The sequence below is a fragment of the Crocuta crocuta genome, unplaced genomic scaffold, assembly GCF_008692635.1.
Source record: "Crocuta crocuta isolate KB4526 unplaced genomic scaffold, BGI_CrCroc_1.0 scaffold113, whole genome shotgun sequence".
Classification (NCBI taxonomy): domain Eukaryota; kingdom Metazoa; phylum Chordata; class Mammalia; order Carnivora; family Hyaenidae; genus Crocuta; species Crocuta crocuta.
In genome coordinates, this window is record NW_027530368.1 from 2,697,544 (window position 1) to 2,713,460 (window position 15,917).

Sequence of the window (15,917 nt, forward strand, 5' to 3'; positions counted from 1 at the left end):
CTAGGCATTGTTCTTGGGGATACAGAAAGCAGATGAAAATATCTACTCTTACGGGGCTTCCATACTAATGGAGACTTTATGTATATATATATATCTAGTTCACTTACTTTAATCCTTTATAATAGTCCACTATGTGAGTAATTCACATTTCCCCTCTCATTTCCAGTATTTGTCATAAATGCTGTGCACTAATACTTCTAGCTCAGTCTTCTTCTGGTACCATGGTAGGATTATATTTCCTGGGCTTCCTTGAGCTGTGTGACTGATAAGATGTGAACAGAAGTGGTGATTGTTACTTCTGGGTTTAGCAGTTACTTTCTAGCCCAAGGGTCTGTTTTCCTTTGGGTGTGACAAGTGGAAACTTTCAAGATGTTGGTTGAATCCCTGAGTAACTGCAATGAACAGAACTTCCCTGCCAACCTGTTATGGATGTATAAGTTATAAATCTTTGTTTTAAGACACTGAGATTTTTGGGATTGTTGTTGTTACAGAGTAGCTGAGAACATTGGATGTGTTTCCAGTTGTTTGCTCTGCAGCCAATGATTCAGTAAATATTGTTTGTGTCGCTTTGTTCACACACTCAAGGTTTCCTGAGAACAGTGCTCTTCAAATGTTGCTATATATACAAATTGCATGGAGATTTGTTAAATGTAGATTCTTATTCAGTAGGTCTGGGGTCATTCCTGAGATCAGGAATTTTCCACCAACCTCCCAGGTGGTGCCAGTTCTGCTGGTATGTGGTTTATATCTAGAAAAAGGTCAGCTGGCTCAGAAAAAGGATGTTCATGTATTTGTTCTTACTAGATATTATTCTCCAAAGTGATTTATCAATTTAGACTCCCACTGTCACTTTTTGGTAGGTCTGTTACTCAACCTCTAGGTAACATTTGTATTGTGAGACTGTGGTTTTTGCCAGTCTGATAATTGGGAAATGATAGATCGTTATTCTTCATTTTATTATTTTTTTTTTTATTAGTGAGATTGGTTTTTGGATATTTGGATTTTCTTTCATTATTTTGCCCCTTTTTCTCTCAGGTTTGTTCTTGTTGTTTTTTCATTTATTAGAATCCATTAATATATTTTGGATACCTTTTCCTCTTATTAGTAGTATCCTACAAATATTTTCTTTTAGTGCATGGCTTATCTAATAACTTTGCTTTTTGTTGTTATAGCCGTTGTAAATTTTGTTGATACCATTTATTTTGTGGCCTTTTAAAATTTTTATTTTTAAACATTCTCAAGTACAGTATAAATTAACTGTGTTTTTTCTTGAATCAGTTGTTAAGTTGCTAATATGACACCCTGTCATCCCCAAATACTTTAGTGTGATTTCCTACAAATAAAGACACTCTTCTGTGCAGCCACAATGCAACAGAGAATAGAAATTAACACTCATATATTAGTAGTATCTAATCCTTATACAAAATCCTCAGATTTTGCTCATTATCTCAATCATGTTCTTTATAGCAAAAGAATCCAGTTTAAAACGTGTTGCATTTAATGGTCATGTCTCTTTATTCTTCTTCAGCCTGGAGCTGTCCTCAGTCTTTCCTTGACTTCCATGGCCTTGTTACTTTTGAATATTACAGGCCAATTTTTATGTAGAATGCCCCTCAATTTGGGGTTGACTGATATTTTCTCATGGTTAGATTTACATTTTATGTCTTTGACTGGAATATCACAAAAGGGGTGCTGTGTTCTTATTGCATCTTATCAGGTGGCACATGAATTTTATTTGTCCCGTCAATGATGATGTTCACTTTGATTACTTGATTAAGATGGTGTCTGTCAGACATTTGCATTGTAAAGTTGTTCTTTTTTACATTTGCAATTAAAATTTTTGTGGGGAGGTATTTCATACTTATATAAATTAATCATTTTCATCAGATTTTCACATCAATTTTTTATGTTAGTATGGATTCATACTTTCTTATTTTATTTGATGAATCATAATTTGTTAGTATTCTTAATTTGTTCAAATTATTCTGAATGGCACCAGTGGTGTCCCTTCAGTCTGGCTTCTGTGTCCTTTAATATGTCCTCATAAGTTTTTGAGTACTTTGTTACAAAGGAGATATTTTTCAGGTTCATTTATACTCTGCCTGTTGCAGCCCTGGAACCAGCTAATTATCCAAGTAACTATGGTTCTGTTGGTAGAGAATGTTAGTTAGAAGCCATAATGTATGTGCTTGGTGTACTCATTGCTGAGTAACCTGGTTTTTATTGCTCTTAGTATATTTACTTACTGAATCATATCCTTGCTTGAAACTAATCACCTCTCATTGCTGTCACTGCAACTCCTTACCTTCTCAACACCACAAGCTGAGTTACCCTCCTATGTGGTGTCCTCCTTACTCTGCTTGGGCTATAATACTGTAAGTCCTGGCTGAATGCCCTTGTCATCTCTCCTGGGCTCTGACATTCCATGCCAGGTTGCCTTTCTATATGGACATACTCCACTAGGTCCCTTGCGTATAATGCTGGTCCCATCTCCTGCCCCTGTCCCCAAACAGTATGGATGCTATCATAAATTTAGGTCTTTCTTAATTTTTTCAGTAATGGTTGTAGTTTTCAGTGAATAAGGCTTACATATCTGTTGTCATATTTATCTTTATAAATGTTTCATGTTTTAAAATGGTATTGATTTTCAAATTTCAATTTCTAGACATTTATTGCTACTATACTATTTTATTTTTTGTATTTTTATCTTGTATAAAACCTTAATAAAGTCATCAGTTACAGCAGTTTTTGGTTTATTCCATTGGATTTTTTTATGTAGATGATCATCTTGTCTGCAAATAAAAACAGTTATATTTCTTTTTTTTTTTTAAATGTTTTATTTATTTCTAGGAGAGAGAGAGAGAGAGACAGTGTGAGCAGGGGAGGGTCAGAGAGAGAGGGAGACACAGACTCTGAAACAGGCTCCAGAGTCTGAGCTGGCAGTCAGCACAGAGCCCGACGCGGGGCTCGAACCCACGAACCGCGAGGTCATGGCCTAAGCGAAAGTCGGACGCTTAACCGACTAAGCCACCCAGGCGCCCCAAAACAGTTACATTTCTTTTTTTGCAGTTGGGAAGCTTTCTTTCTGGTTTGTTTTTCTTGTCTTATTGATCTGTCTAGAATCTCCAGTACAATGTTGAATAGTAGTGAGAATGAATATCCTTGTCCTATTCCTGATCTTAGGGGAAAAGCATTTCACTTTTAAGTTAGAAATTATGTATAGATTTTCTTATATGCTTTTTATAAGGTTGAGGAAATTTCTTTCTATTTCTGATTGTTGAAAATTTGTACCAGGAATTAATATTGTTTTTGTCAAATGCTTTTTCTGTGTCAGTTGAGGCGATTATATGTTGAGAAATTTTTTTAGTTTATTAATATGAATTATATTATTAATTTATTGAATGTTAAACTGAACTTGAATTTGTGGAATAAATCTCCCTTGCTCATGGTATATTACCCTTTTTATATGATGCAGTATTTGATTTGCTAAATTTCGCTGAGGAATTTTGCCATCTGTGTTTATGAGGAATATTTATCTGTAGTGTTTTTTTGTTTGTTTGTTTTGGTAATGTCACTGATTTTAGTGTCAGGTTAATGGTGGACTCATAGAATGCATTGGAAAGTATTCCCTTTTTGCTTTTCTGGAAGTATTTGAGTAGTGTTGATATTATTTTCCTTAAATAATGTTGACATTATCCTTCTTAAATACGTGGTTAAATCCACAATTGAAGTCACTTGGAACAGGAAATTTTGTTTGGTTTTGGTGAGGTTTTTAATAACAAAGTTAATTTAAAAAGTAAATGTAGGGATATTTGCATTTTGTGTTTCATGAGTAAATTTTGCTTATTTGTGTCTTTCAAGTAATTTGTTCTGTCATCCAAGTTATTGAATTCATTAGCAAAACTTGTTCAAGATATTCCCTTATAATTTTAAAATGTGTAGGATCTATAGTAATGCTTTCTCTTTCATTACTTAAGTTGATAATTTGTGTCTTTTCTCTCTTGGTCTCTGATTATTCTTTTCAATTATTCTAGCTAGAAGTTTCTTAGTTTTATTAATTTTTTCCCAAAAAACAGCTTTAGGTTTTACTGTTATTTCCTGATTTCTGCAATTGTTTTTAATATTTTCTTTCTCCTACTTACTTCGAGTTTAATTTCCTCTCTTCTAGCTTTATTTTGTAACGTAGCCATTGAAAGCTATTCACTTCTCTTTTAGCAGTATGTCAACTGCATCTTACATGTTTTATGATGATGGTGTTTTCCCCCCATTTATCTCAAATATTTTATTTCCTTTGTGATTTTAAAAATTTAATCTCATTATTTAGAAGTGAATTGGTTAATTTCCAAATAGTAGGAGGTTTTTCAGATTTTTAAAAATTGAGTTGTAATTTTAGTTCATTGTGTTCATAAGTGTAAACTGTATGATTTCAAGTTTTTAAATGTTTGTTGGGACTTGTTTTAATAGCCCAGCATATGGTTCGTTTTGGTGAAAATTTCATGTATATATCAAAATTATGTATATTCTGTTTTTGAATAGGGCATTCTTTTTTTTTTTTTTTTTAATGTTTTATTCATTTTTGAGAGAGAGAGATAGAGACAGCATGAGCAGGGGAGGGGCAGAGAGAGAGGGAGACACAGAATCCGAAGACAGTCTCCAGGCCCTGAGCTGTCAGCACAGAGCCCGATGTGGGGCTCGAACCCATTAACCGTGAGATCATGAGCTGAGCCGAAGTCGGGTGCTTACCCGACTGAGCCACCCAGGCGCCCCTGAATAGGGCATTCTTTAACGTTTAGGTACCCTGGACTGATAGTGTTGTTCAGGTTTTCTAATCTAATGATTTTGTATTTGTCACTTGCTGACAGGACTGTTGAGATTGTCTGTTATGATTGTGGATTCGCAAATTTATTTTTTCTGTTCTTTCAGTTCTTGCTGTTGTATTTTGAAGCTTTCTTGTTGGATGCATATGCATTTAGTATGGTTATATCTTTGTTACATCTTCTTGATGAGATGACCAATTTATTACCTTGAAGGTCCCTCTTTATCCCTGGTAATATTCTTTTTTTTAAATATATGTTGTTGGGGTGCCTGCGTGGCTCTGTCAGGTGGATGGCTGACTCTGGATTTTGGCTCAGGTCATGATTCCAGGGTTGTGGTATTGAGCCCAGCGGTGGTTCCCATGCAGAGTGTGAACCCTGCTTGAGATTCTTCCTCTCTCCCACTCATGCTCTCTCTCTTTCTCAAATAAATAAAATGAAAAAAAAAATTAAATATGTTGTTTGGTATTACTGTAGCCACTACTGCTTTTTGTTTAGTCTTTACGTGGTCCATTTTTTAATATCCTTTTTGTTTAAAATATTTTAACAGACTTTTTTGAGATACAGTTTCTATACTATTAATTCATCCATTTAAAATGTATAATTCAGGGGCACCTGGGTGGCTTAGTTGGTTAAGTGTCCGACTTTCGCTTAGGTCATGATCTCGCGGTTCGTGGGTTCGAGCCCCGCGTCGGGCTCTGTGCTGACTGCCAGCTCAGAGCCTGGAGCCTATTTCAGAGTCTGTATCTCCCTCTCTCTCTGACCCTCCCCTGCTCACGCTGTCTCTCTCTCTCTCTCTCCTAGAAATAAATAAAAATATTTAAAAAAATGTATAATTCAGTGGTTTTTTTTTATTGTATTCAGAGTTGTGCAGCCATCACTACAATCAATTTTAGAATGCTTTTATTCTTTTCAAAAGAAACTCTTGAGTCCCTTAAGTGTNTCCACCCACTCCCCCCACTCCGCCCTCCCCCGCAACTTGTCAGCTACTGGGAACTACTAATTTACTTTCTGTCTCTATAGATTTGCCTATTCTGGACATTTAATATAAATGGAATTTTACAATATGTGGTTCTTTGTGATTGGCTTCCTTCATTTAACATAATATTGTCAAAGCTTATCCATGTTATGCCATATTTCAGTACTTCATTTCTTCTTATTGCTGAATAATATTCCATTGTATGGATATACCACATTTTATTTATCTATTCATCATTTGAACCTTTGGGTTGTTTCCACTTTTTGGCTTTTACAAATAATACTGCTATGAATTTTTGTTTTAAGTTTGTGTGTGGACGTAAGCTTTCATTTCTCTTGGTTGTATACCTAGGAATGGCATTGCTGGATCCTGTGGTAACTCTGTGTATAACCATTTGAGGAACTGTCAGACTCTTTTCCAAATCAGCTATGCCATTTTGCCTTCTGCTAGCAGCATATGGAGATTTCAATATCTGCAAATTCAGTATGTCGGTATTTATTATTGTCTGTCTTTTTGATTATGGCCATCTTGGTGAGTGTGACATAATATCTTACTGTTCATCTTTGTTTTTGAAGAATATATTTGAAGGGCATCGAATTCTAGGTGTATAGATTGATTAGTTAAGACAGCATTTCTTTGTCTTCTTGTTTATGTGATTTTTGAAGGAAAGGTATGTGAGCAGCCTTTATCTTTGTCACTCTGTACTTAATGTGTCTTTCCTTAAGCTGTTTTAAAACTTTTATCTGTATCATTTGCCCTTAGCAATTTGATTTTGATTCACTGTGGTGTACATACGTGTACTTTCATGCATTTGTGTGAATTTATCCTGCTTGTGGTTTGTCTAGCTTTTTGGATTTGTAGGTTTATAATTTTCTTAAAATTTGGAAAATGTTCACATACTGTTTTCCCAAACATTTTTTTCTGCCCTTTTCCCATCCTCATTCTAGGACTTCAGTTAAATCTATGTTGGACAACTTTGTATAATCCCATAGATGACTTAAAGATCGATTCTTTTTTTTCCTGCAGTCTTTTTTCTCTCTTTGCCTCATATGCGACAGATGTAATTGCTGTGTTCAAGTGCACTGATCTCTTTCTCTTTATTGTCTAATCTTCTTTTAATCCTATCCAGTGATATTTTCATTTCAGATAATATATTTTTCATCTTTAGGAGTTCCATTGACTTTTTTAATATTTAATTTCACATTATTTTTGTGTCTTTCTTTAGTTTTATGTATATGGCTCTGATATCTCTTTTCATGTACTTCTTTTTTTTTTTTTAATTTTTTTTTTTTAATGTTTTATTTATTTCTAGGAGAGAGAGAGACAGCTTGAGCAGGGGAGGGTCAGAGAGAGAGGGAGTCACAGACTGAAACAGGCTCCAGGCTCTGAGCTGGCAGTCAGCACAGAGCCCGACGCGGGGCTCGAACCCACGAACCGCGAGATCATGACCTAAGCGAAAGTCGGACGCTCAACCGACTAAGCCACCCAGGCGCCCCTCTTTTCATGTACTTCTTTGCTAGTTCTGTCACTTCTGGCATTTTGGATCTTTTTCTGCAGACTGATTTTGTTTTTCCTAGTTGTAGATCAGTTTGTTGGTTCTTCCCATATCTAGTAATTTTTGGTTGGATGATGAACATTATATTATGTGGCTGAGTGTCTGGATTTTGAGAGGTCTTTTTTTTTTCCCTTAGGGAGTGTTGCTCTTTGTTTTGGCAAATAGTTTAGTTGTTGGCAGACCTGTTTGATCTCCTCAAACCCCATTTTTAAAGTTGATTTTTTTATTTTTGTGAGAGAGCGTGCGAGAGAGAGCGGGAGGGAGAGAATCCCAAGCAGACACCACACTAGGAGCGTGGAACCTGATGCAGGGCTTGAACCCATGAACTGTGAGATCATGACCTGAGAGGAAACCAAGAGTCTGATGCTTAAGCCAGTGAGCCATCCAAGCACGCCTCTCCCCCATTCCCTTTTTAATCTTTGATAGCTGCACCTTCATTCCAGGGGTAGTTCAGAGAAGGAGTCATGTACTCTGAATAACCCAGGAATTTCTAGGGATTCTACACCAAGGTTTCTCTGCATTGTCTGAGCTCTTTCAAGTGTTTATTATACATCTTCCTGATGTCTTTCTGTCTGTCTGTCCCTCCCTTTGCTCTTTCCCTTCCCTGCCTACCTTTCCTTCCCTCCCTTGTTTTTGCCTGTCTGTGTGAATCCCACTTGGTCTATGACTGACCCTAGTACCTGGTGAAGACTTAAGGGAACTCCTGTTGTAGATTCTGCCGTCTTTTTTTCTGTGTTGCTCCCTCCCCCTCTTTTTGTTTGGAATTCTGCTGTACAACCTCAAGTTGTGTCAGCGTTTCTGAATTTCTGTCTCTGACTCTAACTCTGCTAAGCTGCTGGGCTCTGTTTGGGTTTTCTCTGACTGTGTCCATGATGTAGAAATCGCATTCAGATAGATCATCTGCTTAATTATTAAACTTACCCTTTTCGTTTCCCTTTTTTTCAGACACCACTGAATGTCCACCATCTGAAAACAGATTTTATATATGTTAGCCAGTATTCTGCTTTTTAAGATTGGGAGTTCATGTCTGTTCCTTGTTATTCCTTCATGGCTGGAAGCTTAGTTTTTTTTCATTTTTGGTTTTTTAAGCTGTAAATACTGATAATACTTCTAGATTTTATGCTCCCTAAGGAAAAAAAGATCTGACCACCTTTCCACTTGTTAACACACAGAAAGGATTAAATGTTTGTTAAAGGTGCTCTTTGACTAGGAAAGGCACTAATATTTCCTGTGGTGAGAGCTTTCATTTCATATTCTTTTCATACTCTGAATTTATAAAAATTTCTCATGGGTAGTCATGATCTGCTTTAAAAGATCACTTATTAGAATTTTAAAAATCATTATTGTGAATGAGTTCTATAACCTGGCAAGAAAGGACCAAAATTTAATTTGCCTAGAATTAACATTCCTTTTCTCACAATAGCATTCAATTATGTCCAAGTTATTCTGACCTTAGTTATCCAGTTTACAGGATTATTTAAATGTCTTCCTTCTTCTTTTATATTCCCTACTTCTATTTCATTTACCTTCTCTCTGCTCACATTTCTATTAGGAAGCCTAATGAGGGGGAGACAGGGAAAACTAGCACACATGCAAATGAAACATAGGAAATTGACTTTTGATTCTTTTTTAATAATGTTTAGAGGTTGTCGAAAGTAATGTCAAAATCTGGTTTTAGATTTCTGTGGCAGCTGGAAATAGAAATTTTTTCTTCTGGTGTCTGCTATACAGGTGTTTAATTGGCTATCATTCTTTAACCTGTCACTGATATTGAAATACACTAGAAATGTGAATAATCTTATTGTACTGTTATATTTGGAGCATGAATATGCTAGGGGAAAGGATGATGGGGAAATAAGGTGACATTCTTTGTTGCCAGGAATCACTGGGTTTTGTACTAATTAGCCTTGAAAAATGTGGAGTTATTTGACAGACCAGATGTTTTCAGCTCGCAGCCATGTGTCTCATCAATGAATGTGCCTTGTGTCCGCAGGCAACATTGTTAGATTTTTCTCATTCTATAAACAATGTTCCAAAATATAACTAAACCCCAAAGTGTGTTTATCTTTTTGGCTTAATTTCTGGCTTTCTATCCTTTCTAAGGTTTCTCTCTAGAGGAATTGCATTTTATTGCACATAGCTCTTCATACCTAATTGTAGTATAAACACCATTCTGTTTACACTAAACCATGTGAATTGTACTGTTTTTGAGTCTGTAAAATTGTAATAAATAAAAGTAACCATTTCACATTAACTGTATTTGTACTTTTATTTCTGAATGTAGGGGAAATAAATCTTTCTTCCCTCTATTTATTTGTACAAAGATTTTGATTTTTGGAACATATGAGGGAAAAACAATAAGAAAAGAAGTAAAACCAATCTCTACTCTTTAGTGTTTTTGGTACTAAGTACATTGGAGCAAGAAGTTAAGTATCTACTGTGAAATTCATTCTTAAAGTCTGAAACAGAGCTATCAGTTTTTTATTTATAAGATCAGAACTGAGTTTTTCCTAAACTAAATATATCATGGGAAGTATGGAAATTAGGAAATGAAGAACATGAGGAAAATTGTCACCCATAATGTTGCTATCCAAAGGAAAAAAAAAATCATGACTTAACATTTTCGTGTATATCTTTCTAGACATTTTCTGTTTACTTACGTATGTGTGTATGCATGTAGCTAGTGATATATAGCTCATACATGCATATATATTCATAATTATACATGTATACATATTTATTAGTTTGAAAAACATTATGATTATACCTGTAAGTTTTATTTTTGAAATAACTTTTACTCAACAATACTGTAAACATTTTTATTTTTAGTCTTTTAGTACATTGATATATCATGATGTATTTAACCAGTTAGACACTTAGATTAGTTTTTTTATTGGCTAATATAAAATATAAATGGCTACAATTCAAGAGGCTTATATATTTTTGTAAACCTAATATTTCTTTTTGGGAATGCAACTGGTTAGAATGCTTGTTTTGGTAAAATTTTTCAGTGAAAACTTGTATCATTAATACAAATTTGTTTATTAGCAGGCAGTAAATTCTCATTTATCAAAACCTCTGATAATAATACCCATTATCTTTTAAGAAATCTTTGGGAGTTTGGGTGACAAAATTATGTTTTTGATTTGTATTTTTTTACATAACTGTTCAGTTCTACCCCTCTTCCCCCCGTATATTGGCCTTTTTAATGTCTGTGACTTTTCTTTGCTCATTGGTTTTTGTTCATTGCTTTAAAAAAACATTAGGTTTATGTGTTGTAAATAATCTTTACTAAGTTTTTGTTTCTTCGTTATTCTTATTTTTTAATGTATAACTTATTTTGATTTTGTCAACCTTTTCAATTTTAGTTTTATTTGTTCTCTTATGCTTATGGGAACTTTCCTACCTATTAGGTAAATATTACTCTCTTTATTATTGCATTACCAGCAATATTTACTTCTACCTAACCAGCAATATTTCTTTTCTAAAATCCATTTATCTGACATTAATATAGCCACTCAGCACTTTTATGATTACTTTTTGCATGGTATATCTTATTCCATCTTTTACTTTAATAATCTATTTGAATCTCTGACTCTAAACTGTGTTTCTTGTAGAGGACATATAGTTGGAAATCATTCTTTTTAAATCCTGTGTGACAATTTGCCTTTTTTTTTTTTTAAGTTTATTATTATTTAAGAGAGACAGAGATAGCACGAGTTGGGGAGAGGCAGAGAGAGAGAGAATCACAAGCAAGCTCTGCTCTGCCAACACAGAGCTGGAGGTGGAGCTCAAATCCATGAAACCTCAAGATCATGACCTGAGCTGAAACCAAGAGTCGGATGCTCAACTGACTGAGTCACCTAGGCGCCTCCTGTTTGACAATGTGTCTTCTGGTGGAAATGTTTATTAGTCCACTTACATTTAATGTAATTATTGATATGGTTGAGTTTTTGTTTTCAGTTTTTCATGTCTTTTTGTTCTTTTACTCTTTTTCTTATATGAACTATTTTATAGTATACTATTTTAATTCCTCTAATGATTTTTTTTGGTTATTTTTTTAGAGGTTGCTCTGTGGATTATAATCTGTATCTTAATATATCACAGCCTACTTTTACTTTAGGTCAGTGCTGATACAGTTTTGGTAGAATATATAGTAGTAGTTTTGCTTCAACTTAGCTCCATTTATTTCCTCTTTTTTTGTGCTATTATTGTCATATATATATTATATCCCTGTATTTTATGAATCCAATGATACAGTATTATAATCATTGCTTTAAAAATTTTTTTAAATGGAACTAAAAGGAGAAAATAAATAATATACTTGGTCTTTTGTATTTCACACATATTTACTATTTCCTATGCTCTTATTTTCTTTCTGTGAATTAAAGTTAATTTCTGTTGTCATTTCCTTTCTGGCTTCCTTTAGTATTTTTTTGTAAGGCAGATCTGCTAGCAAGGAATTCTCTTAGTCTTTATTTCGGAATGTATTTCATTTTTATTGTTAAGGGATAGTCAGCAACCCAGGATTAGTCCAAGGTTTGTGCTCAAACATGAGCCAATAAGGTTTTCACCCTTTGCCAATGGATTTGTGTGTGAGCTACAGACTACATTAAGACTTCAGGCAGTTTTCAAATCAGCCTGGGCTTTTACTTTCTGCCAGGCCTTCTATGTGTGTGCCTGCTGCCTCTTTGTAAGCCAGGGATGTGTGGAGTGCTTCAACTCTTTTGGGGGTCCTCCTGCATGTGTGCACAGCCTCAGTCAGCTAGGGTGTTCAGAGAGTTATCAGGCCCTTTCGTGGGTCTTGTATTTACATACTTCCCCTGTTAAAGTTCTGGTTAGTCTTCCAATCTGCCCTTTGTCCCACCCAGACCAACTTCAGGCCAGAAGAGCTGAGTCCTTCCCCCCTTCCCCCCTTCCCCCCTTCCTCCCTTCCCTGCATTTATCCATCCATCCATCTGAGTTTGCTACTTTCCCTAATAATGCCACTCCAAATCATGTCAACTTGTAAGGGCAGGGAAGTTTCTGGTTTTCACAACAAGCCAATATAACCAGTGGGAGGGAGGAGGAATGGGGAGTGGTTGGAGTTGGAGGGTTTATTGGAGGAAGCCCCAGGAGAGAACACCACAGAGTACCTTGTTCAACAGTTTTCATGAAAAAACACTTTTCAATTTGTTCTCCTTTGGTTGATTTCCAGAGTCCTGAAATGGTTGACTATATTTGTTTTTTTGGGTAGAAGATTTTCTGAGTTCTTCCCTGGGCCATAGTTGGAAGTTTAAACTTAGGTACTTTATTTTATAGGATGATTGTTTTGGCATTGATATGATCATTTTGTATTTTCATTTATTTTTGTACAATTTCATTGGTAGATTTTCTAAGTTTTTTATTTTCTTGGGGTAAAATCTTTTTTTATTGGAATTTATGAGTCCTTTATTGCATATATTAATTTTTAATAATTTGACATTTTCCCATTGATGTTTTTATTGAAACTTAATACTGTATTTGTCTTAGTGTATGATCAAAATGAATTCAGACTAGACATTTTACCTGAGGAATATATTTGTGGCCCTAAAGAAGACTGAGTTGAGCTAAAGGTGATACAATTCCTTTTATAGGCATTATCCTGCATTGAAAACTCTGGAACACCTAGAGCATACCTATCTGCCTCAAGTAAGCCACTATCGATTCTGCAAGGTGATGGTGGACAACATCCCCAAGCTTCGTGAAGAAATTAAGGATGTTTCTATGTCTGATCTCAAAGACTTTTTGGAGAGCATCCGCAAACATTCAGACAAAATTGGAGAGACTGCCATGAAGCAAGTAGGTCTTGGGTTTATGATAGGCTGGCCAATGACTTTGCTAGTGTTCTGTTAAATACAGATTTCTCTTTGCCAAGTGTCTTAATTATTTCTTGTCATTTTAGGGATCTCCTTCCTCTTTATGGGAACACATGATTTAAAAATATGTTTTATTTTATTAACAGAGCAGTGAATTATTTACTAGTTTATTGTCTTGCTCTGTGGATGTTCAGTGAATATGGATTGATTATCATGGTTTATATTGGGACCTTGAAGAGGTTTTTCTGTTTTCTGAATATTTTCTTTGACATTGGATATGATTTGAAGTCCAAGATTTTTTAAAAGGTCTCTTTCTCGGTAATGAGGTAAATTGTGCTACAGATTCCTTTGGTTGTAAAGGAATGTATTCCTTTGGTATGTAAACAAGAAGGTGTGTTATTTATAAATATTTCTGTAATTGTTATTTCTGATATCCGTGAGTGTCAGTGAGAAAAGGCCTTTTGGGAAATGCTGTGAATTATGATCACAGAAAGGGATTTATTTATAGCTTATAAGTTAATAAACGTATTAGGAATTTTCAGGTTTTTTTAAAAAAATTTTTTACTGCATCTTCATTTCTAAGTCATGAAAGTCACCAAGGAACATCTTGATTTCTGTTGTCATTGTGAATAAAAGAGCAGTAATGATTTGCAGTGTTACTTGCTCTTTTGAAATTTAAATCACATTGATTTTATTAAAATACCTCAGTATATCCTATGATGTAGCCCACAACAATAAATAGAAGATTTGGTTGTTTACGGAAAGTGTTGTTGGGTTCTACAAACAACTATGTTCTTGAATAAGTAATTTATAGCTCTTATCATTCTGGGAGGAAGGAGGGAGCACGTTGTATTTTTGATCTCAGCAAGTCTTGGTAATCTTTCAGATTTCTGATTTTGCAAAAGAGATTTGCCTATTGGAAATTCCTTTCCTAAGGCAATGCATATATACCTTTTCCCCTTCTTTTAAATTTTGTCAGTGTTACGTTTTCTAATGTGGGAAGTTTGAAACTAGTTGATGATAAACCTGATGGAAATAATACAGCGTGTCATTTTTTTAGTGGTGAAGAAACAAAATTAATCATTGAAAATATATCTGTGTTGCTGGGTGTGTTTTGAGTACAAGGATCAAGATATTCTGCAAGACAAGTCTCTGTTGTGTTTGACAACTTTTTTTTCTAAACTTTCAAAATATAGGAGAGTATAATACAAAGTCTCTGGAAGCATTCTTAAAAAAATTTTTTTTAATGTTTATTTATTTTTGAGAAAGCGCGCGCGCGTGTGAGCGAGCAGGGGCGGGGCAGAGAGAGAGGGAGACAAAGGATCTGAAACAGCTCCAGGGTCTGATCTGTCAGCACAGAGACCTACGTGAGGCTCAAACCCATGAACTGCAAGATCATGACCTGAGCTGAAGTTGGGCAACTAACTGACTGAGCCACCCAGGCGTCCTGGAAGCATTCTTTTGTAAAGTTGCCTTTTCTTTTAGGCCTCTGCTTAAGAAATTGACTTCATTTCCTTTCTGATGAAAGAGGATATTTCATTTAATATAGATGATCTGGTCTCACCTCTTAATTATCTTAAGACATTAAGGCCCAAGGCAGGAAACTGACTTGCTCAAGTTCATACAGCTTGTAAAGGTCAGATCCTGTAGTAGAATTCAGGTTAAACAGAGGTAAAATTTGTCTACTATGGCACTCAGTCTGTGTAAACTATTAGCTATTTGGTATATTTGTGTCATATAAAGAAATGGTGAAGAAAACTGTTGTAGATTCAGGACTTTTAATTAACTGATAACCCTTCATCCTTCCTATAAAATTTATATCAAATACAGCTCTTATTGCATGCATGGTTATCCTATGCTCTGTTAGTTAAGATCTTTGAATAAAAGTATCTTAACACATTTTAAAATCTGTAGTACCTAAAAAGTAAGGAAAGTAGAAGGGAGAGAAATTACCACATAGTTTGTACATAATAGTTGTTCAATAAATATTTATTTGAATTCATTAATATTGGAAAAGAGGGAAAGGATATGGTTTATTTTTTATTTATGTCATGCCCCAAATGGTGTTTCTGACTTGTGATGGTTTTCTTTGCATTGGTAATTTAGGGAATCTTTTCATCGTATTGCTCTGCTGTTTTTAATGTGGCTTTGAAGATTGGTACAGAAGGATCAGGGAATTTTGCATGTGGGGTAATTTTTAAAGGCTAGTCATGGATGCAACATATTATTACTCTTACTCGTGTTTCATTGACCAGAACCTAATTACTTGGCTTTACTGACCTGCAAGGAAGTCTGAGAAAATAAAATCTCACTCTGTCGTTAAGAAGAGAATAACACAGGTTTGGTGAATAGTAGCTAGTCTCAGGCACAGTCTACCCTTTGGTCATGAAATAACTCTTCAGTCTTCCTCTTGTCCATAGAACACACTTAATCCTTCCCAAGGAGGGAATTCCAGTATCCTTCATCCATTTCAAAGTCTAGTATATTTCAGGGATGCTCACAATTCTCCATCAGATTGAGACGTGTCTCCAGATCCAGATGGGCTGCTGACCAGGAAATAAGATGACAAGCTATCTATACCTGTGCTGTCTCCCGCGTCCAATGAAGAAGCTAGAATAGAATAACTACAACAGAAACTTACATATAAAAAGGGGAATAATGGGAGACACACAGTATTCTCTGATTCTTCAGCAAATCATGTAATCCTTTTGTGTGATCATTGGGAAATATTT

General features: G+C 35.1%; 1 protein-coding gene across 2 annotated transcripts in view; it reads left to right on the forward strand.

The window, feature by feature from the left end:
- Positions 1-15,917, forward strand: part of EXOC6B (exocyst complex component 6B) — a 594,589-nt gene that overhangs the window by 98,702 nt on the left and 479,970 nt on the right. For both annotated transcript variants that reach the window (XM_077766295.1, XM_077766296.1), the window contains exon 6: positions 12,964-13,168. In XM_077766295.1, coding sequence (XP_077622421.1) covers positions 12,964-13,168 — 205 coding nt within the window. The remainder of the gene's footprint in view (positions 1-12,963; positions 13,169-15,917) is intronic.